Source organism: Telopea speciosissima, chromosome 8 (assembly GCF_018873765.1).
Source record: "Telopea speciosissima isolate NSW1024214 ecotype Mountain lineage chromosome 8, Tspe_v1, whole genome shotgun sequence".
NCBI lineage: Eukaryota > Viridiplantae > Streptophyta > Magnoliopsida > Proteales > Proteaceae > Telopea > Telopea speciosissima.
The window spans coordinates 4,013,695-4,036,937 of record NC_057923.1 but is presented as its reverse complement, the minus strand read 5'-3'; the positions used below and the strand labels follow the sequence as shown (position 1 = coordinate 4,036,937).

General features: G+C 38.6%; 3 protein-coding genes and 1 long non-coding RNA gene across 7 annotated transcripts in view; 1 reads left to right on the top strand and 3 right to left on the bottom strand.

Moving 5' to 3' along the window:
- Positions 1-2,351: 2,351 nt before the first annotated feature.
- LOC122672926 lies at positions 2,352-6,406 on the bottom strand. Of its 3 annotated transcripts, XM_043870434.1 has the most exons (4): positions 6,266-6,405; positions 5,489-5,636; positions 4,609-5,458; positions 2,352-4,524 (listed from the first exon to the last, which is right to left on the bottom strand). In XM_043870434.1, the coding sequence occupies exons 3-4, from the start codon at positions 5,446-5,448 to the stop codon at positions 2,932-2,934; spliced, it is 2,433 nt and encodes an 810-aa protein (XP_043726369.1). In that variant the 5' UTR covers positions 5,449-5,458; positions 5,489-5,636; positions 6,266-6,405; the 3' UTR covers positions 2,352-2,931. The 3 variants fall into 3 exon arrangements, with proteins under 3 accessions (XP_043726369.1, XP_043726367.1, XP_043726368.1); XM_043870432.1 differs by having other exon boundaries at positions 2,352-5,458; positions 6,266-6,406; XM_043870433.1 differs by lacking the exon at positions 6,266-6,405 and adding an exon at positions 6,039-6,228 and having other exon boundaries at positions 2,352-5,458.
- A 1,871-nt stretch (positions 6,407-8,277) lies between these two features.
- Positions 8,278-23,243, top strand: part of LOC122672929 — a 20,044-nt gene continuing 5,078 nt past the window's right edge. The window contains exons 1-2 of the long non-coding RNA XR_006334512.1: positions 8,278-8,289; positions 17,595-17,740. This is a non-coding gene — a long non-coding RNA (uncharacterized LOC122672929). The remainder of the gene's footprint in view (positions 8,290-17,594; positions 17,741-23,243) is intronic.
- LOC122672928 (protein NUCLEAR FUSION DEFECTIVE 4-like) overlaps positions 17,187-23,243 on the bottom strand; it is a 15,743-nt gene continuing 9,686 nt past the window's right edge. The window contains exons 2-4 of one of the 2 annotated variants that reach the window (XM_043870439.1): positions 21,959-22,104; positions 18,261-19,189; positions 17,187-18,162 (exon numbers count right to left, since the gene is read on the bottom strand). In XM_043870439.1, coding sequence (XP_043726374.1) covers positions 17,652-18,162; positions 18,261-19,189; positions 21,959-22,104 — 1,586 coding nt within the window. In that variant the 3' untranslated portion in view covers positions 17,187-17,651. The remainder of the gene's footprint in view (positions 18,163-18,260; positions 19,190-21,958; positions 22,105-23,243) is intronic. The other variant, XM_043870441.1, reaches the window with a different exon arrangement.
- The window catches only part of LOC122672927 (protein NUCLEAR FUSION DEFECTIVE 4-like), a 21,694-nt gene continuing 18,605 nt past the window's right edge, over positions 20,155-23,243 (bottom strand). Inside the window, exon 4 of the transcript XR_006334511.1 lies at positions 20,155-20,165. The gene's annotated coding sequence lies outside the window, so the exon portion shown is untranslated. The remainder of the gene's footprint in view (positions 20,166-23,243) is intronic.

The following is a 23,243-nucleotide window of genomic DNA, read 5'->3' as shown; positions in this document are numbered from 1 at the left end:
TAAGTCAACTGGAGTTCGTAGAGATTGGATGTATCCAAGCACATAGGCTGCAAATGCAGTATGAGAATCTCAGCATCTATCTCAATCACAATCTTCTATGTCCCAATTGTGATGAGCCCTCTTATGCGGTAGAGACCACTCCCCCACCTTCAAATGGTTCTAATACTCCCCCGCCCGACTTTTTCTTAGCAGCTTCAGAATTCAAACCATCATACAGCTAACAAGAATTCCTTTGCTCCTGGAAGAAACGCTACAGCTGCTCCCAACATGGGACCGGGAGAGGGGGGGTTGTTCTCGATTAATTCAATCAGACAAACTTCCATTGTAATCCATTCTCTAGAACAGCTGGTGTTGGTAGTGCAACTGCTTCAGGCTCTGCTGCTGGTCAAGCTGCAACTATGGTTCAGCAGGCCTATGAGAAAGTGAGTAGAGAGTGCGAGGAGACTCAGCCAGCTGCAAGAAGAGAGGAAGCACTTCAGAGGAAGAACCATGTCCCTAAGAGGATAGCCGGTGGTGTGTCTACTGGATTTTCAAATTCTGGTTCTAGTCATGTTGTCAAAGGAGAGAGACCTGTGAAAAAAAGGAAGAGGCACGGATGGGGAAGGGAGAAACACTAATGGAAATGAGGAGACGTATCAAACTTCCACCAGAACTGGAGGAGCTGGGATAGGAAGTGGAGTTGGAGCTGAACAGGGTATTTTTGAAATGGAAAAGGGTTACTGTTTTATCTGGAATTGGCAAGTCTAAGATTCGATAGAGTTGTCACAGCAAGAAATCCGAACTATGTTGATGGGTAAGGCAAGGGAAGAAATTCGGAAGAAGTAAAATGAATGCAGCTTGGATACTGCAGCCAAAGTTGCTGTCGAGGTGAAAGAGAAAGAAAAGAACAAATAAAAAGCTACTGTAAATGGCAGGACATGTGATCAGAGTGAGGCTAGTGCTGAATCTGTTGATACCAAGAAAAAAATCCATTCTAACAAGATCTTGTCTGGTATTTCTGGTGTTGATTCAGTTATAGAAACAGTTGAACTCATGGCAATCAGTGTTCCTGATCCAGATTTTCAAGGTTTTGACAAGGATCGATCTGAAAGATCATTCGGAGATAACCCTGTCTGGGTTGCATATGACGATGATGATGGAATGCGTCGTTATTATGCCATATTCATAAGGTGATATATCCTTGAACCCTATCAAAATGCGTATCTGTTGGCTGAATTCGAAAAGTATTAGTGAGCTGAGCCAACTAAACTGGGTAGGTTCTGGTTTCGCTAAACCTTGTGGGGATTTCAGGGTAGGCAAATATGAAGTCAATGAGTCACTCAACTCTTTCTCACATATATAGGGTGAGAATAGATGAAAAGCACATGGGGAGCCATCCAAATTGCCAGGAAGGGCGACATTGGTGCCATCAATGGGAATTGGTCTCCCAACTGGGATGAGCTTGTCCCTGATTGAAGTAATATAGAAGTATGACATGGTCGAGGTGCTGGATGATTATGATGAGGAGCAAGGTGAAACCTTTAATCCTCTAGTTAAGATCTCTGGTTTCAAGACAGTTTTTCACAGACATTTGGATCAATAGGAAGTCAAAAGGATCCTGAGAGAGGAGATGTTTCGGTTCTCACAGCAGGTCCCTTCTTACATGCTTACAGGTCAAGAAGGTCCAAATGCTCCCAAGTGTTGCCGGGAGCTGGACCCAGCAGCTACTCCATTGGAACTTCTTCAGGTGATAATGGATGCCAAGGAAGAAGAGATTGTGGAGAATGCTGAGAAAAGCTGTGGAAGAAGAGAGTTCAGATTGCTGAAAAAGGAAACAGAGGAAATATGGTGGAGAATCCCCAAAAAGCTGAGGAGGAAGAGATTGTCAAGAATGTCAAAGAAGCTGATACAGGAAAGATGTTGGAGAATATCTTAGAAACAATAGAAGAAAGGTGGTGGAGAAGGCTGAAAAACAGCCATTTTATTGAGCCTTGGAATATGAAAGCCTGACTGAAGCAGTGGAAATTAACTATTTTGTGGACCTTCCATTCTAGAAACTAAGGCAACATTCTCCCTAGAAGATGGTCTTCACTCTCAGTGACGAGATAAATTGATTGAAATCTATTCTTGGTGTTCGACGCAGAACCAAAGACAATGTAACTGGATGCGAATCAGACAGATGATTTCAATATAAGTGGGCAGTACACCACCAAGTTTACAGGTTTACTAATAAGTGTTTTTGGTTCAGTTTATAAGCAAGAAACTGAAGCAAAATAAAATTAATAGTAAAATTGTCATGCATATTACCATTCTGTACAATCCAAAGTCCTTGAGGGAAAAAAAATAAAAAACAATTATTTTTTTTCTGAAGTACAGTAATACCAATCAAGAAAAGTGAATTGAGCAAGAAATGGAAATCAGCTTATATTCTACACTATTTCTTTTGGGTCCTTAATCAGAACCACCAAAAATATGAGTCTACAGAGAAGGAAAAACTGCAATTTCCTCATATTCTACTATAAGAACAAGAAACGAAGCAAGTAAAGCATTGTCAGATACATGAGAACATTTGACAGCTGAGGTGGGGTTGTGTTTAACAGCTGCAACTGCTAGACAAATTGCTCTTTGGGGTCAACCAACTCTTGTAGGGAAGTAAATACAGACCCCACTAACAGATACTCGAAAGAAGCTCCAGCTAGCAGAGAGAACACTTTAGTGAGTATTCACTTCCAAGACAAATTGAATTATACCTATTCTAAACTATTTTGAAGTTTTAGGCAAAACTGAGGTTAGATTCAGCCCTAACAGCATCTACATGCTACTCCAGATGAAACTCTCCGGTCCCGACAGCAAACAGCCACACAAACCCAGGAAATGTTGGATCAATTTGATCTAATTTTACACAAAAAAGTTAATTTCCACTGCTTCAGTCAGGCTTACATTTTCCAAGATTCAATAAAATGGTTGTTTTTCAGCCTTCACCATCCTTTCTTTTATGGTTTCTGTAATATTCTCCATTTTTTCTGTATCAGCTTCTTTGACATTCTTGACAATCTCTTCCTCAGCTTTTTGGGGATTCTCCACCACATTTTCTGTGTTTGCTTTTTCAGCAATTTGAACTATCTCTTCTTCCACAGCTTTCTCAGTATTCTCCACAATCTCTTCTTCCTTGGCATCCATTATCACCTGAAGAAGTTCCAATGGAGTAGCTGCAGGGTCCAGCTCCCGGCAACCCTTGGGAGCATTTGGACCTTCTTGACCTGTAAGCATGTAAGAAGGGACCTGATGTGAGAACCGAAACATCTCCTCTCTTGGGATCCTTTTGACTACCCTTTGATCCAAATGTCTGTGGAAAACTGTCTTGAAGCCAGCAACCTTAACCAGAGGACTGATGGTTACACCTTGCTCCTCATCATAATCATCCAGCACCTCTATCATGTCATACTTGTGTATTACTTCATCAGGGGTAAGCTCATCCCAGTCGGGAGACCAATTCCTATAGAGGGCCCAAATGTCGCCCTTCTTGGGAAATATTCGGATGGCTCCTCGTGTGCCTTTCATCCATCTCACCCTATGTGAGAAAGAGTTGAGTGACTTATTGACTTCATATTTGCCTATCCTGAAATCCCCACAAGTTTTAGCGAAACCAGAACCGACCCAGTTTAGTTGTCCCAGCTCACTATTACTTTTCGAATTCAGCCAACTGATACGCATTTTGAAAGGGTTCAAGGATATCACCTTATGAATCATGGCATAATAACGAGGCATTCCATCATCATCATCATATGCAGCCCAGACTTGGTTATCTCCAAATGATCTTTCAGATCGGTCCTTGTCAAAATCATGAAAATCTGGATCAGGAACACTGATTGACATGGGTTCAACGGTATCTGTATCTAAATCAGCACCAGAAGTACCAGATAAAACCTTGTCAGAATGGATTTTCTTCTTGGTATCCACAGATACAGCACCAGCCTCACTTTGATCACATGTCCTGCCCTTTACAGTAGCTTTTACTTTGTCTTTTTCTTTCTCTTTCGCCTCGTCAGCAGCTTTGGCTACAGCATCCAAGCTCCATTCATGTAACTTCTTCCGAATTTCTCCCCGTGCCTTCTCCATCAACATAATTCGGATTTCTTGCTGTGACAACTCTCTCGAACCATTAGGCTTAACAATACCAGATAAACCAGTAACCCTTTCCGTTTCAGAAGAACCCTGTTTAACTCCAACTCCACTTCCTATCCCAGCTCCTCTAGTTCCGGTGGAAGTTTGAGATGTTTCCGTGTTTCCATAAGTATTTCTCCCTCCACCATCCATGCCTCTTCGTTTCTTCACAGGTCTCTCTCCTTTGACAACATGGCTAGAACCAGAATTAGAAAATCCAGTAGACAAACCACCAGCCTTAGGGACATGGTTCTTTCTCTGAAGTGCCTCCTCTCTTCTTGCAGCTGCCTGAGCCTCGTCACGCTCTCTCCTCGCTTTCTCATAGGCCTGCTGAATCGGAGTTGTAGCTTGACCAGCAGCAGAACCTGAAGCAGTTGCACTATCAACACCAGCCTTTCTAGAGAATGGATGCCAATGGAAGTTAGTGTTATTGAATGAATCGAGACCTGAAACCCCCCCTCGTCCCATGTTGGGAGCAGCTGCGTTTCTTTCAGGAGCATAGGCATTCTTGTTAGTTGTATGATGGTTTGAATTCTGACGCTGCTGAGAGAAAGTCCACGGTGTGGGACTATTAGAACCATTTGAAGGCGGGGTAGCGGTCTCTACTGCATAAAAGGGCTCTTTACAATTGGGGCACAGAAGATTGTGATTGAGATAGATCCTGAGATACTCATATTGCATTTTGCAGCGATTACATGCAGTCCAAAACGAATTTGATTTTGACGGACATGATGAAGGAGGTGCTGGTGGTGGTCGGCCTTGAGCAGAACTTTTCTGAGTTTTACTGTTTGAGGGTGTTGTATGGGCAGAATTATAAAAACCGTTTGCACCAGGTGGTGCTGATGTTCCCCCACTAGGAGGTGGAACCTTCTGCAGAGATCCAGGTGGAACCTTCTGCTGAGATCCTTTAACATTACGTTTTTGGTCATATGCTATTCTCTTGGTCTTATCAGACAACAAACTCCAGGCCTCTAAAATAAACTTAAATGCTCCATCTGCCCCGACCGATTTGTTCTTGTCAGGGTGAAGCATGAGAGCCAACTTCCTGTACTGTTTCTTAACTGTCTCATCATCAGCCGAAGGACTCACACCAAGGATTCCATACCAGTCTGCTTCCCCACTTATTTTGTTCTCCGCAGAGATATAAACATCAAAAGTTGCCAACATCTGGGGAAGTCCCTCAAGCCCAGGATACAAATTTTGGGCCTTCAAAGCAAATTTCTTTGCACCAGCAACGTCCTTCGCTGTGAACTTCTTTTCAGCAATTTCTCTTGCCCTGGTGGCCTCATCTTTATTGCACTCCATTTTCTTCTCTCTCTCTCTCTCTCTCTCTCTCTTTCCCTTCTTTCTTTTTTACTCCCTTTTTCTTTTCTTTCAGATTGCCAGTTGTAACAAATAGCCTACCACAAATGATAGTTCAACCACCACTGTCGGCTTCTACAACCATAGGTCTTCCATACCTCAGAAAAGCATTCAATTCCACAGAAAGAAACCTAATTTACAACAAAATAAAATAAAACAGCATCAGCTTAAGGGAAAGTGGGAGGGGGAGGATGAGAAGCAGTACTCCCTAACAAACAAGGCTAAGAGGAACTAACCCAACAGAGTAAACCAAGTTTTTTCCAAGTCATTAATATTGACCACTCAAAACAGTATTGAAACGTAAAATCAAACAGGTAACAACAACATATCCAACAAATCCTTTGCAATCAAACAAGACGATCAGACAGAGCCACATTACTATCAATCTTAAAACCAGAATTCCGTTTGCATTCTTCGTAAAAACCTTGAGAATGATCCCCCAAACTACGATATACTCCAAAAGAAAACGAAAACATAAAGCAGAATAAAGCTTGATATAAATTTAAGAAAAGCCAAGAATTCAAGGTATCAACTTGTTGGATGACTCCAAAACCCAAATCAAGTAAGCCATCAGCAGTGGATCTAGGGCATTAGATGTTCTAAACAACTTCAATCGGTTGGTATTCCCCTTTCGGAGTTCTTAATTTCATTTCTTGGGACTGAAACCTAGGAGGTCCAATCTCGATCGACAGTCCACGGTAAGCAGTAAAAACATATTCCACGTAAAGCACAAGAAGATAGTGAAGATGTGAGAAATTACCCATTTAGAGAGGCTTTCTGAGGATTGAGAAATTTGAATCGCAGAGCCGCCATGGGAGGACCTCCATCACCAAAAAATTTGCCCCTCTTTTCCCACCCAAATCCAAAAAAAAAAAAAAAAAAAACCCACCAAAACAGGACCTTTTGTCAAAAAACCCCTGAAAACCTAAAACAGAATTCTCTAATACTGTATCTCCTTGTGATGAAAAAAGAAAATAAAAGGTAACATGAGCTACCCTTCTTTTTATATGTATTTTGTTAACCTTAACCCACTTTTGGAATTGGTGGAAACCCTAACTAGGGTTAATTTTTAACTCTTGAATTGGGTTTTGAGGTTACCTAAATATAGAAAATTTTTAATGGTGGAAGGTTTCAAGGAAATTAATATTTTCTTATGATGAAATATTTTTATTTTCTTAATATTTCAAATTTAATGGAAAGGAAATCCATTGGATTTTTAAGATTTTGTAATTTTTCCCTTTATTTAAAATTTTAAGACAATTTTTCTACTTTTTCCAATAAAAAATAAATTTTGTCCAATCAAAATATCCAAATTTGGACCTATTTATGAGATTTTGAATAAAATCCAATACAGATTCTTACTTTAACCAGATCTGACATTAGTTTAAACTTATAGAGTGCCTAGGGTTGCAATGGTCACCTATGTAGTTGCACTAACTTCACCACAAAGTTTGAGAATTTACCATGGACCACCAAAAGACAATAGCTACATTTTATGTGTGTAATGAATGTATCAACTAATTGTAATTATGGGACCCACTTCCTTGTTTACTTCTAGAACCCTCCATTGCTCCACATCATCTTCCATGTCTAAATTAGATGCAAAGATGAAGGAGATCAGACACATGTAAGTATGTAATTTCACTGTCTCAATACAGTCTCTATGCATTTGTGTAGGTTCTATGTGAGCTCTTTGATTAAAAAAGATGACTTGTGGGATCTTTGACACACCTTTAATAAATGATTAATCTATTCATTTGTTTTGTAATCTAACCAATTACAATGCAATTATAAAAGGATTGATTTTTCCTTAAGCCATGGTTTTTCTTCACCGATAGGAATTCTTTCATCAAAAAGCCCCATTGTGTTTGGATGAGTGTTAGGGAACAGTGATGGGTATTTCAGACATTCAACATCTAGAGGGGAGAAGTAATGATGATTTTAGATTTGGGGGTAAGAGGAGCAAAGGAGGATGAAATATCAAAGAGAAAAAAAGAAAAGAGACTGACGAAGAGTCCCCAAAAGTATTCCCTCCTTTTTTTCAGAGTACGAAAGCTTTCCTTCCTAAGAAGTTGGCTTTGAGAGGTTAGGAGCAGAAACCCTAAAAAGCTTAGCCAAATATGCTCTAACAATGAGATACTTGTTAGGGATGTTGATGGCCATCATTATGCTTAGATAGGTTTCAAGGAACAGTGAAGGGCATTTCAGACTTTCAACATATAGAGAGGAGAAGTAATGATGACTTTAGATTTGAAGGTGAACCCTTCACTATGCGAACTGAAAGGAAACTTTCCCTGTCATAGACCAATTTTTCCTTAGGCCTTGGTGAAGGAAAATCTTTCATTTTTAAGTGAACGAAAAATTATATTGAAGATGATTTATATCATCGTTGGGGCTCTCTCAATGTATAAATTATGACATACGTACCCTTCCATCCCTTGTTGAGAGTTAAACTTGTGAATAAAAAATGATGACTTCTGTTGATGCTTCTAAATTCTCAACCTCTTGAAACAGAAGTCACGCATGATCGGCTGTATTATCATCTTCTGTTCCAATCAAGTTTCTTCTCTTCACTCATTTCTTATAGAATACTTTATCTTGGCAAACAATGTTTAAGTATTTGGAATGATCTTCTCTCATTTCTTATAGAATATTTTATCTTGACAAATAATCTTTCAAGTATCTTGGATGATCTTCTATGATTTGTCATGTACATGTGATAGAAACTAATGTATAGAATTATTTGTTGAATTGTGACTCCATCGAGTGACTCATGAGGAATTGGTTCTTAATCAATGGAGACTTTCAACTTAAAATCCTCATCAAGTGACAGAGTAATCTTACAAGAAAGAAAGAGAAATAATAATATTGTCTATGGAAAGTGCCATAGCTAGTTCCATATAAACGTACTCTTGTGGAGAGGAAAGAGTGACTTATTCACCCATTTGTGTTTATGAAGCCCACCTTGTCCAACTATGTCAAAATTACCCATTGGAATGATGCTAAGTTTAAATTATCTCGAGTTTGTCTTAGAGTAATATATGTAGATCTCTACCCAAGGTGTTGTACCTTAATTTAGAGAGAGAGAGAGAGAGGAAGGAAAAATAAGATAAAAAGGAATGGGGGATTTTGGGTCTATATCATCGTCTTAGCTCTATGAGAGTAAATATAATGTGAAGATTTTTGTGAAATGCATCGTTCTGTGAGAGTAAATATTCTAGATTAAAAATTGATGTTTATCGGTTTTATGAAACTAAAAATTACAGATCATTAAATTTCAAATGTCTACTTGGTTTTGTGAAAGTAAAAATCACACATTATCCTTGATGTCTTTCTTGCTTTGTGACAATAAAATCAGAGTTCATAAAAGTTTCCTAGATACCTTTCTCATTCTCTAAGAGTAAATCTCACAGATCGTACAATTAATTGATGTTTATTGATATAAAATGTTTCCTAGTCATGTGAAAGTAAATATCACAAAATATAAACAAATTTCCTGGTCTTGTGATAGTAAAAATCATATGGCATAAAATGTTTTCTTGGTTTTGTGACAATGAATATCATATGACAAAATATTTGCCTGGATTCTATGAAAATAATATTATAGATCATAAAATCTTTCTTTGATGTTTTCATCATTTTATGAAAGTAAATAGCATAGATCATAAATATTTTCTTTGATGTTTTCAGGTCTTGTGAAAATACATACCACGTGACATAAAATGTTTCCCCTATTCCATGAAAGTAAATATCACAAATCAAAATGTTTTCCTTGATGTGTTTCAAGTTCTATGAAAAGCAAGTATCGATCACAAATTATATTTCTAAAATAAATCTCGGACAAATGTTAAGTTGTTTAGGCTTCTGTCTTGGCTTCAAAACCTCATTTTGTCGACTATTCATCGTGCATCCGATGATTTTGATTGTGTTTTCTTTTTCCATCGCTTGTTAATGTTAGTTTTTTCGTGCATTTGACGATTTTGTTTATTGTGTTTGTTTCGTCATTTTTCTGTGCTCTGGTGCTCTTGAGCAAGGTGCTAGTTAGATTATGATCGTCCGACGATTTAAGGGGATGAACAAATCATTTTCTTTGACTTTCAACTGTTTAACAATCTCAATTAAAGAGAGGTATTCTGCAATCACCTCATCTTGTCACCGTGGAGGTGTACATAGCGATGATGAACTGATTCTCCTAAATAATGTATGGAGTCTATTTTATAGCTTTGGAGGTCTAGCATTACTCCTAATCAATGCTTTAAACCATCTCAAAATAGTCAAGAGATATAGCCTTAGAAAATGATCAAAATATCCTTGAAAAGGTTGACCGAGTCAACAGTAGGTCAAACAACTTTGAAATCGGTTCAAACTTCGTTATTGTACATCAAGATCCTTGTATTTGAAAATGATTTGAAAACAGCTTCATTTGCTTATTATTTTATAAAAAATCCATTTTTAGTCTCATGAGATTCACTTTCAAATTAGACATTCCAACATGTCTTTAGTTAAAATGGTTTCTTATTTCATTTCATTATAAAATACACGGGATAAATTTTTCAATACATTAAGAATAATTAAAATTGGATTTAAAATGAAAAATTTATGATTATTATAAGTTGAAGTACCTTATTTTCCCAAACCATGAACAAAACAGTACTTTCACTTTTCATCAATTCTTGATTCATTCATATTTATGATAAATTATGCTCATAATATATCATTTCATGTATTTTTAAGTCTACTATCTAACAAAAAGAATGAATTTAATCTGATATCAAAAAGGTATGGTTGGTTTTATGACTACTGCATAGGCGTTAACCAATGATGTTGCTAGAGTCATTTTGGCCAAGTGGACTCTTATGTGGGCCTTCTTTGGCCAATCTGAAGCCTTGGATAAGATAAGTTTACTTAAAATCTTTAAACTCGTCTAAACAACCTATATTGATGAGAATTTGTGATTTGGTCTCTCCTCTCATTGGTTTAGCCACTTTACACCTATCTTTGAGGACTTGACCTTCATTGGATTTGGACATTTTTTATGTCAAAACAACAATGAGAGGAAGACCTACCTTCTCAGCTATAAATAAGATACTATATAACGTTTTGGGGGATCCAAAATAGAGAGGAAGGATTCCTTAACTGCAAAACAAAGGTTTCCCTTGCATATTGCAGCGACTTTTCGACCTTCTATTCTGAATGTGCTATTTTATTCAAGTTATTTAGGGTTTATCTTATATGAATTTTTATGTTTTTAGTTATTTTATACCTTTATCTTCCATATATAATTTATTAAAAGTTTTTTCTATCGATTCTTATATTTATTTGTGTTATAGGAAAATAGGGTATTTTTGTGCACGTATTTTTAAATATTTTTATTTTTATTTTTCATGATGTTCATGTTTCTTGTTGCTAAACATGTTAGAATAGTTTAGTTTTCCATGAGTTGATTTTCTTTTTCTCTTAATGATATAATACCTTTCCCTCCTTTGTGCTCTAGGTTAGGGTTGTGCATGTTGCTTTAGGTGCCTTCTATGTTTATATTTTAATTCTTCCTTAGTATATCTATGTTGTTCTTTATGCAAGATAGTTGCTCTTGATTATGTTGTATGTTCATGATGATCTCATGAATTGGTTCTCTATGTTATTTTTTTCTCTTTTTAGTATGTTTTCTTCATGTCTTTGTACATGCATATAGCTTAGACTCTCATCCTTGCATTAATGTTTCAATGTATGTTTATTTCTCATGTTAGATCTAGTTTTTTTTTTTTTTTTTTCCTTCATGTTAGATCGTTTTTTGTTTTTTGTTTTGTTTTGTTTTGTTTTTTTTTTTTAACTCCGTCAGTATTTGTTGCCGGTCCCAAGCCCGGATAAAGTAGGAGGGTTGGTGTGTTAGGTCGGCAATTGGCACTGGAAAAAAATCGAGCCAAATTCTTTTACATGGATTCTACAACCTCATTATCAAGTATGACTTCGAATAGAGCTGATTGGAGGGCAAGGATCCATGTAGTCGACTCCCTTTAGTAGGGATGAGTTGTTGTTGTTGTTGTAATTTGATTTCATGTTTTATGTTCAAAATCATGTTTTCGATGTTTTATCATGTTATTTACCATTGATTTAAGCTAAAATGATTTTTTTCCCCCTATTTTTAGGGATCTTTTAAACTTTTTTCTAGACTAATTTTGGCACTAGGGGCATTTTGATCATTTTTTATAATATTTTATTGTATATGAATTTTCTTGTTTATTTTGTCATATTTTCATCATCTTGTTTGCTTCTAATGCATTTTCATGGTTTTCCTTTATTCTTCCATGCATTCATGCATTAGGATTAGGATTCACATAATTTAGTTTATTGTCCTCAGTTGCATAATCATATCATTGCCTGCTTACAATCTATTAGATAACTTGGGTATGTGTTTCTACCCCATCCTTTATTTAACATTATGTATATTATCTCTAGCTTTATAACCAAATGGTTTGGTTATGTCCTTCAACCCTATCTTTTTTTATTTTATTTTATTTTATTTATGCTCTTTGTTGTATTTTATTAAGTTTTTTCCTTAGTTGTGCATATGTTATATTTAATTTAGTCAAGTAATATGAAGACCTATTTTTCCCAGGCAGACCAAGATGCCTAACACCTTCCTTGGACTATATCATTGATCATACTCATTCTGACGGTACAATCAATTCCCCATTGGATGGATTTTTGTTTTATGTGAGTCTTAGATCCTAATCTAGGTGGTGACTGTCTAATTTGACTCATCATTCTCTTCCTGATGCAACTCAAATGCATCCATTTAGTACTCACAAGCCCCTAAGGAGATGGATCTTTATCTCAAGTGCCATCATGCGGCTGGGGCACCACCCATGTGTGTACAATGGGGCCCACTGTGCACACATGGCGGTGCCCCAGCCGCATGATGCGCACTTGACCGCCCCTAGTACTGGGGGCGATAATTTTCCCTAAGGAGATCTACCCGCATTACAGTCCATCAAGTCTACAAGGCCCGGATTTTTATCGTCTCAAGTGCACGATCCACAAGTGCACGCCAAATGCATCCCTCAAATGTTTACACGTGTATTTAACCCCCACAGCCCTGACCCGATCTCCACTTTCCTCTCTCACGCCGGCGAACCTCACCGGTTCTATACTCTTTCACTCATCTCTCTCTTGCTGTTGCTGCCGGAGATTATTCCAGCAGAAGGCGTGGAACTCTCGGTTTCAAAAGCCCACCAATCTTTGCTACAATTAATTACAATCCCTGTGTCTGCGCTTGATCGAACAGGTCCTGCACCTCTCTCCCAATATCCGAACTCCCATGATACCACATAAACCACCTCTCGTCGTCGTCCTCGTCGCTGAGGTATATTTTCACAACAGGAGATCCGATCTCTTGGCTGTCCCAAAAGCTCCCGGCACCCAGATCGAACCCCAAACCTCTAGAGGGTGAAGAGGAAGTTGTTTGATTGGGAGGGGAAGCTGACGGTTGCACTTGAAAAGTGTTTGAATTCGGGGCTGTGTCGACAATTGGGTTTTCGTTGGTGGTGTTGTCGCTGTCAATATCTGGTTTGGTGGAGCAGCGAGTGACGAAGGAAAAGTGGTGCTTAGGGTTTGGGTTTAGCAAGTTGTATTGGTTCCAAAAGCAGCACAGAGACCAAGCATGGCTGACCTGGAAGACGGTACCGGAGGGATTGAGGTAGTTGGATTTGTTGCTCTTCGAGAGTCGAAGGCAGCGAGGAGGTTAACGGTTTTGAACGGTAAGGTTTGCCCGCGTGAGAGAGGAAAGCGGAGATCGGATTAGGGCATTGGGGTTAAATCCACTGTTGGATCTTTCTTTGCCACGTGTTAACATTTTAGGGGTGCACTTAAGACGATAAAAATACCACACACAGAGACAGGCCAATGGCAAAGAAATGAAAGATCGGTATCTTGTCAAGAGACTATTTAAGTCTTCTTGAGAAGTAACAAATGAGACAAATGGCTGATTCTACAACATCGATGTGTCGAGTGAAATAAATTGCAGTCCAAGCCCTTAAAACCAAGCATCCGTCACAGCTTTAGAACTTCAAAAGCTCTCAAGCTGATTCGAGGGAGTATTTACGCTCACAGGGATGCGATCCGGCAACCTAATGCTCAGAGCTCTGCAACAGCAGACACAACTTTCATTTGTATTCTAGAAGGCATTTGTTGTGCTGCAGCAGAGGAGGTGCTGACCACTCAAACCAAACAACTATTGTAATGCTGAAGGAGGTCGACGGTAGATTATGTAGAAATCCCCAGTTATAATTTCCAAGCTATTGGAAATCCTCTGCCCATGGTGATGCAGGATTTGGGTAGTATCATCTCTTGAAGTATTAAAGGTAGCAGAAGAAATAATCAAATATATTGTCTTTCCTTGGACTTAAAAGGAAGGAAGGGGATTCTGGCTTTTGATTTCAGAAGAAATAATCAAATCCTGCATCACCTGGGGCAGAGGAGGATTTTCAATAGCTTGGAAATTATGGCTGGAATTAGGATTTTCACATAATCTGCCGTCCTCACTTCAACTTCACCCTCAACAAACCTCTGCACAAACTTCCTTGGCATCAATACAGCCACCAGTTGCAAGCCATTTATTCATCTGGGCAGACCTCCTTCAGTCAAGCTCTGCTATTGCAACAGTTGTTTGGTTTGAGTGGTCAGCACCTCCTCTGCTGCAGCACAGCAAATGCCTTCTAGGTTGCTCTCTCTCCATTTAGTCCTCTTCTTCCTCTCAGCCTTCGTCGTCGTTGCTGCCCAAGTACGCGACTCCTTCGTTCAATCCAACTTACACCCTAAAACTCTCTCTTTCTTCGATGTTGGTGGCACTGATCTCCTATACTTGTTCCACCTCCATCATTGCTTGTTTCGTCCAAAATTGCCTAGACCCATGTGAAGCCTAAGAGCTCGCTCGGGTTCTCAAGAATTTCCGTTGCCGCAACGACCAAGGGTGAGAGAGCTTCATATTTCCCTTGCTTACGCCTGAGATTCCAACTTCAGAGAATGAGTGAGGGTACTCGAACCAGCAGGAGATGGAGTAGGAAGAAGAAGAGGGGAGGGGGCGGCGATGTTTGGTCACTCAGAGGTGCAGGGAGGTGGGACAGGTGGGGTTGCAAGAGGAAGAAGAAGAAAGAAAGAAAGAAGGGTATGAGGTTAGAGATGAGGGTATTATTGTCTTTTTCATTGTATTTTTAAAGCCGTCAGCCAATATGGGTACGGTTGGTAGAATCTTTTCAATATGTAGGGGAGGGGAGTGTCATTCAAACAAAGTTCAGGGGAGGGGAATGTAAGTTTCCCTATAATATTTTATTTATTTTTAGAGAGGAAAAAATAATAAAAAATACTTAAGTGAGAGGGTGTAGGAAGCTTCCCCCATCTTTATAGTGAAAATATGGAATGGATGGTTGCAGATGGTAATGATTTTCTTACAAGAGAAATCAAGTGGATCCTATCTGATTTTGGTTTAAGAAAGCTGGTTCCTTCTGTTTCTAACCGTAAGATATAGATGCAAGATTTACTTGATGAGAACAAGAATTGAATAGGGAAGATTTAATATTAAGAATGTTCGAAAAATATAATGATGTTTGTTGAGAATATCTCTTTGGATTGGCCAGTTTACACTGACAATAGTGATCTCTTTCTACTAAGTTGGCTTATCAGAGTATCTCTAAAAAATAAAGGTAGTTCTTCTAGTGGCTTAAAGTGGCCAAGGATTTGGAAGGTTTGGTATGATCCTAGGGTTTCAATGTTTATTTGAATAGTAGCTTGTGAAAGAATCACAATAAGATCTACTCTCTTGTATGGTACCTGCAAGGTTCTCCTAACTCAACCATCATTGATTGCCAAAGTCGATGGATTGGAGTATATTTTTTTGCCATCATTTTTGTTGATGGAAGTTTTAAAAAGAGGAGCATGGGGCTTCTGATAACTTATAACTCTAATAATTTTTTGCTTTCTGCAGGAGGAAAAAGTAAAGGTTCCAAAATGCTTAAAATGGAAGAAGTTGATGATTTGAAGTGGAAGATGGATGGGAGCAGTGATGGGATTCTAAACAATATCATGCTATATATTAGCATTGTGTGTACTCTCAGTTGCTCATTTGGTAGTCTTTTGCTAGGATTGTCTCAGAGGATTTTTGTTGGAGTGATTTGTTCTTCCTTTCCTTTGCTGTTTTCACTGATGTAGTTCTTTTGATGTTGTTTAATGAATGTTTTTCCCTACCCAGAAGATTGGGGAGAGAATAAAACTACATATTGATCAAAATCAATCCAATCTGAGAGAGTTCTTGGGCTTTAAAGGGCTTTGGAGTCTTGGTCCCAAAGACGTAGTTGTGAAATGGATCTAAGGGTACAGTGTGGCTTACATCTTGAACAAAACCTAACACCTCTCTCTCTCTCTCTCTCAAGGATGGAAATCTTAATTCCCATGAATGCAGTGTTGGATCTAGTGTATATATATAATAGAAAAAACATGCAATCCAATGATAATGAATCAGTGATCATCCTCTCTTGATTTGTATAAAAACTGGACGAAATGCAATGCGTTTTCCATTTTTTTCAACATCCAGACTGAACTATTGTATTTTGGCTTTCCTTTTCACTGGTTATCACTGCAAAGGCATTAGTTGTCCATCCTTAATTACTTTGCTTTGGAACTTACTTCTCCGAGGCTTCAAGCCTTGAACTGGTCTGAGATTTGAACTCTTTTTTTGTAAGTTATGTGTCCTACATTGCCACTTCAGCAGAGATGATGGTTTCTAAACCACCAGTGGATGTTGTAACTCCCTCAACTTCCTGATGGTGGAATTGAGGGAGGTTTAACATCGTTGTTATACCGGTTTCCTGGCATCACAAGGAATGGAAGAGTAGTATCATCGAAACCCCTTCTGTCTGAGAGTGTTTGGAAGTACTAGAAGACAGTACGTTGCCGTCGCTGCAGAAGAACATGAGGATACATTGGACAGCAAAGGCAGGAATGCGATCCTTGAGGAAGTCAGATCCGTTACCTCCTCTACAGTTCGATAAATCTTGCAAGTTAACCATGAGACAATCAAGCCTAGGGTGTCACATGTTGGATCTGGAGATAATGTGAGATTATTCGACACAGCACACACCAAATATTTGACTGCCACCTATCAATTAATCTAGCATCTCATACTGTTCAACATTTTAGATCCATACAGAACACCACAGATAAAGCTTTTTATAACCTATTTGTCAAGTTACCTTTTAATGGGTTTGAATAGCAGTCATTTCCTGACTAGGCACAGCAGACACCAAATTTTTTACTTACACTTCTTAATTAATCCAGAATCTCATACTGTTCAACATTTCAGATCCATAGAGAACACCACAGATGAAGCTTTTGACTACCTAATTGTCAAGTTAGCTTGTAATGGGCCTGAATAGCAGTCATTTCCTAATTAGGCACAACTTAAAGTATCCCATACCCAACCCAGATATGGATTGCATCCCAAAATTTGGATCAGACCTCACTAACCAAGCTCATATCCTTAGTAATCTGGTAGTTTTGGTTTCACAATTATGAATTTTGATCCTCACAATTCACAAGCAGTTGATGCATGGGGTTCACGCTTTCATTTTTTGTCAAAACATTGTCATTACTTGTCAATAAAATCACAAATGAAGAAATCAAACTCAATGAATAACGAAATAGAGTATTTTCATTCGCTTTGATCCATGAGGACCAATTTCCAATTACTCAAATGACATAAAAAGCTCCTCGCTTATTATACACAATGAATGAGACCTATAGATGCCAAAAGGTCTCACGGGTCACTAAGCAGAACCACAGTATGATTTGCACCACTTACACAATTTGGCCTAACGAAAGAAACACCGAGACTACATTAGACAGGCAGAACCCCATTTTCGGTCCTTGGTTTTAGATTCTGGGGATGATGTGCACATCAGTTGCTTCTTCCCCTCGACAGATATTCCTTTCCAAACAAAGGCAGGTACATAGTGAGGAATCTCCACAAAGGCAGGTACATGGTGAGGAATCTCTACAACCTTATATAAGCAATGACAAGGCTGACATATGGAACACAGATCAAATTGCACTTTCATAACAGAAACCATAACTAGCATAGTTCTCTCTTTCCAACTCTAAGTATGGGATTTTCCATAAAGGTTTGCATAGACAATCTTGGTGCGATAGACAAGAATCAAACTCAACACGACTGCAATGATGCAAAGTCCAGACATTATCAGGGAAGTAAGGAAGAAGCATATGGTACCATTGCACTTCAATGCCTTTTCACCAAGTGTTATGTCAAGCATCTTATGAAGGAGACCATAAGAATTTTGGGGTGGAGGCATGTGAGCTTGCTTCTCCGCTTCGTAATCATATATGCTGCTAGCAATGAGACCAGAGAAGACCAATGATCCAGCAGGATTTGCCAGTGTGAGGAAATTGTACAAAGCTGCAAAATTTTTCAAGCCAAACAATTCTGAGGCTGCTGCTGGAACAATTGCCCAATGAGCTCCATAACCTAGTCCAATCAGCAGGGTACCAACATACATCACACCAGGCCATCCCATAGCAAAGAAGAAATGCCCAACTGCCATGAAGCCTTGAGCTATAGCCATGGCCACTGGCCTTGGATATGCATAATCCCTGGCAACATAGTATCACATTTTTAGATGGACAAGTATTGAAAAGTAAGCAAGAACAAAATAAATTCATATTCTGGAGCAAGTGAAATTTGGTTGCACCTCACAACAATTTCAGAGAAGTAACCGCCACCTACACGGCCAAGAAAATTCCAAATGCTGATCATAGACACGAATACATGTGTATTGTCATACCCCAAAGACTGACTCATCTGACCCAGATTATCAATCACAGTCAAACCAGATCCCGCACCCAACAGAAGAGAGAAGAAGATAAGCCAAAAGTCTGCCTTTATCATTGCCTGCTTCAATGTGAAATCCTCCCCTCTACGTGGACCTTTCCTTCTCTTGACTCTCACTGCCCCTTTTGCAGCTGCTTGGAACAGTTTTGCTTGCAACTGTGCAATTCGCTTTTGCCTCTCTGATGCAGGAAGCAAGTCTACTTCCATCGACTTCTCATCCTCCACCTCACTTAAAATAACCTCATTCACATCCTGGCCAGATTTGCTAGATTCTTCTTTTTGAGGCTCAAAGAGAAGGCTCTCTTCAGTGGGTTTTTGTTCTGATGAAAAGCTGAATAGAATGGGAATTACACTAGGAAGCAAAAGGAGAATAAACAAAATACTTGTGAATAAGGTGATAACAGTCTTGTTCAGATCGACCAAATCTTCAACGATCATGATCCCCATCAAATAAGCAGCCAAAAGGAGGCACACACTGTAAATAAATGTGAAACTCAAACCATCCGATGGATGAACCTGTTTGTGACCTCCAACAGGCCTAACAATGAGCATCAATGTTATAACCACCATGGTTGGCCCAACAGCAACCATGAAGATCATTGCTGCACCATCAGGGGCATTGATCATGGCATATATCTGAGTCAAAATTGCACCACTCAACCCAGCAAACCCCTTCAGAATCCCCACCACAGGACCTCGACTTTTGGGGAAGTTTTGCACACATGAAACTAGAGCCGCCGTATTGAAATAGGTCTCACCATTGGTTCCCACAAATATAAGAATGCACATCTGCACACCCAAAACCTTGTTAACAATTTACTGGGGCAAAATAGAGTTTAGTAAGCAAAACTTTTGTAACATTCGCATTAACTAGCAATCAAGAGATTTTAACTAAGTAGGCAAATAGTTGTTCCACTTTCATAATAATACCAGTAAAAAGTGAACAAATTTAAGTAGATAAAAGTTACAGAAATTAACCATATACATAGCTTGGAAATTCTTCACAAAAGAAAAAAACTTTACTTTGAAGAGTGACTAAGATATTATGTATCAATTCAATGGACATTCTACTGGATAATATGGAAGGACAGAACAGGTTTTATGAAATTCAGTGAGGGCTCTGATAATGATGCCGCAGCTGACTGAGCTATTATGTTTTAATTCAATCTGGATAGAATGGAAGGGCAGAACAGGTTTTATGAAATTCGGTGAGGGCTCTGATAAGGATGCTGCAGCAAATGAATGGATCTAACCAAACAGTTTGTAAAAAGTTCCTCCACTGGTGGCTTCAACAAGCTACTCTCTGCCCATTAAGGAAACCAGAAAGATGATTCTTACTCTCGCATGTGAACGAGATATATCTAGATATAGTAATTTATGGGGGTATAGTTTACACTTGCATGATGTATCAAACTCAAAGGATCAATTCAACACTACCCAAGATCAGGTATAACAATGCAAATAATGTAACAATTGAAAGTAAAAACAAACAAATGGTTACAAAGCTCAAAAACAAATATAGCTGAATGATCTGGCATCTAGGTATACAGGTTTATCCAGTACTGACATGATTAAGAGAAACCATATGTCTTCAATGGACATAAATACCAATATCAACACAATTCTACACAAATCAAACATTGGCATGAAAACCACTCCTTCAAAGAAACAAAGTTTTCTGGAATGCACCAAAAACATTGTTAGGTAGAAAAGTAACCTAAAAAAAAGGGCGTAGATTTGATTAGGTATGGCATGGTCACAAAGCCTAAAAACAGCAGGAACCTTGGTTAGCCAATAGCATGCTAGATGATATAAATATATAAAACAAAAGGCCTTAAAAATAAAAATACCCAAAATATGCAAATTACCCTCATTTAGTATTCAAGGGAGATGACGAGCAAAGCAACAAAAGAATATGGAGGGGAAACAGAAAAGGAAAAACTGGAACCATCGTAAGTGGCGCTGTAATTGTACAAGTGTGAAGTCACAATATTAGAATAGGTAATGAAATTTAACGATCACCACAGACGGGGAGGGCATCAATCTGATGAGACTGAGAATACAGAGGGCATCATTAATAGTGGGTAGATTTGAACTTGGCGTCCATGCGTGAGGTGGAAACCCTCAACTTCAAGGTTTCAGCAAGACAGAAAAGACTGTATGCGTCAGAGAACATTAAAAGATTAAACCAGGAACCTCTACTGACAAAAGCATTTTATGACTCACTACTGTTGTTTTGATTAAGCTGAATGATTAAACCATGATCACGCAAAAGGGAACCACTTCTCAAAGGTTGCAGTTTCTGTGCCTCTGAAAATTCAGGACCTAATTCAGATATTATAATTAAAAAAGAAAAGAAAATCTTTTTCCCATAAACCCCTCCCCCCCCCCCCCACCCCCCGCCAAAAAAAACAAAAAAAAAAAACACTACAATTGAAGCAACAAAACTACTTACTTCCCATTCAATAGCAATTACAGAAATCAAGAACAAAAAGAAAATGCAGAAGTAAATCAAGGAGAAATATGCAGGAAAAAGGATCAGTAGCTCCTGTCATCAATTCAATTGACAGAACTACAAAAAAAAATAATTATGATCTCAGTACAGGGGGGAAAAAAGAAAGAAAGTTCCTGTGCCAACACAAAAACCATTAGACCTTTTTATATTTTCAAATTTCAACTGAAACGAAACTCGAATTGAAGAGAATACAAAATCTTAATCGATAAAAAATGAAGAGACAAAAATGGATAGGAAAAATGATTATTCTTGAAGAAATAGCAAATTGGGGGAAAATGTATCAGATACCCCGTTCATCAATCTTAAAAAGGGGATACTTAAAATGTACCACCAATAAGCTATATTAGGAAAACACTGTGAAAGCAGGCGATTGGTCTTCTGACTTCCAGGCGTCAAACTCATCCAAGCCAGTAGAGAGTCGAGAGACCAAACATGCATCAAGCAATGGAGAAAAAAAGGTAATCGGGTTGAAATTCAAATAGATATTAGTACTGCAAGTGCTGCTTTCATGGATTTAGATCATTCAAGCAATAAAAGAGGTCGTTAATTTAATAAACAATAACAATTTCAACAGAAAAAAAAGAAAGAAAGAAAGAAAAGAAAGCCCAATCAAGACGACAAATCGCTAGAACATCAGTCAATATGAAAAACAACTCTACAAAACGAAATCAGAAAAGCCCGATTAATTAAAAGGACAAATAATCGGCTTGGTTTATGCATCTGAATCATTAAAACGCAATCTGGAGGGAGGAAGTAGTAGCTCCAAGGACGCAGGCAAATCTTAATTAAATGCTTTGTCTCTGGTTTACCAGGAAATAAAAGCAGAATTGTCAGGAAACTCATTGCAAGATTGATCAGCAAAACAAGACATGTTCTTAAAACTTAAAAAGCAAAGTCAAATGGAAGAACATCAATCCTTCTGAAAGATAAAAACTACGGGGAGAGGGGAGAAGCAGCAAAATGTAAACCCAGAAGGACAAAAGTGAAGTTCATCAAAGCACATAAACAAGCAAAGAAATGGATCAGAAATCATTTGGACTCACCACCCACAAAGGCATAGTTGGCACTCTCTTGGTTACGATCAGCCAAACCCATCCATACCCAATAAAATTCTGAATAACACCGATGAGTAGAACCCCCCAAATAGGCAAGACTCCATACAAACTGCCAGCAAGGAATCCCACACTATCACCAAGATCCTTAGCTACACCCAACGTCGCAATCTGCCTCTGGTTGTAAGACAGAGAGCTCTTTATCACCGGCGAAAGACTCCCAAACAGGTACCCAATTCCTGCGCAAGACTGAATCCACATTGCCGCCACGAACACAAGCCATCGGTTATTGAAGAACATCGTAAACCTATTCTGTAATGGAAGCATTTCTCAGACAAGCTAAACCCAGAACTTAATTTTCTTCTAGATGGGAAGGCTTGAATGTTCGGATCAATTGAAACTTTAAGAATAAAGAACACATAGTGATAAGTTCTATTTATTTACTTAAAAACAACAAATCGAAAAGTAATATTAAAAAGACTTTGGATCTATGATCTGCTGAGCATGAGTGACGTCTATGATTGCAGGAATAGACAAGTTGAGATACTATAGTGGCAACTGGGAAGATCCAGGAGATGGGAAGATCCAGGAGATTGGGAGATGAACCTCCCATCAATCACTAATTCCTGAAATGCCCCTCAAACTCTTCTAATCAACAGAGATTTGGAGTATTTCGAAACAGTGATTGGTTTGCTCTTCAATCATAGATCCTAAATTACGGACAGCAATGGTATGGGAAGTAGTTTTCTGCTCAGAGTGTGGCCTACGCCTGCACTATGCCCTCCCATTTGTTTATCTCTTCTTTTTTAAATAAAGTGACAGTGTCCTTGCAATTGGGGAGGAGAGAGAAAGACTAATGGAGTACTTTTGTACGTCACACTCCGTGAGAGAGTTTCTTTTTTTATTTATTAATTAAATGACAATGACTCTTTTGGTATTTCAAGTTTTAACTTCTACCAAAAAAATGTTTTAACTTGTAATACCAGTTGGCAACTTGGCATTGAGGGTTTTAAGTTTTAACTTCTCTATCCTATGGAGGGTTTTAAGTTTTAGGCCAAATGTTCTCTGTGCTGGGGGCGCAAGCTAGGCCCAGACACATGGGGGTGAGCGAAATGACCACCCTGCTCCCTTGAATACCCAGCCCATGTGTCTAGGCGCAGGCTGCGTTGCGACAAAAAGAACATCATCCCTAAGTTTTAACTTTTAATACCAGTTGGTGAGCTATGGTGCGCTTCATGTCCATGTTCATCAAGAGGTCTCGAGTTCGAGTCTCCTG

Excerpts from the sequence above, each read along its gene's own strand:
- LOC122672926 (XM_043870432.1), bottom strand. The coding sequence starts at position 5,448 with ATGGAGTGCAATAAAGATGAGGCCACCAGGGCAAGAGAAATTGCTGAA.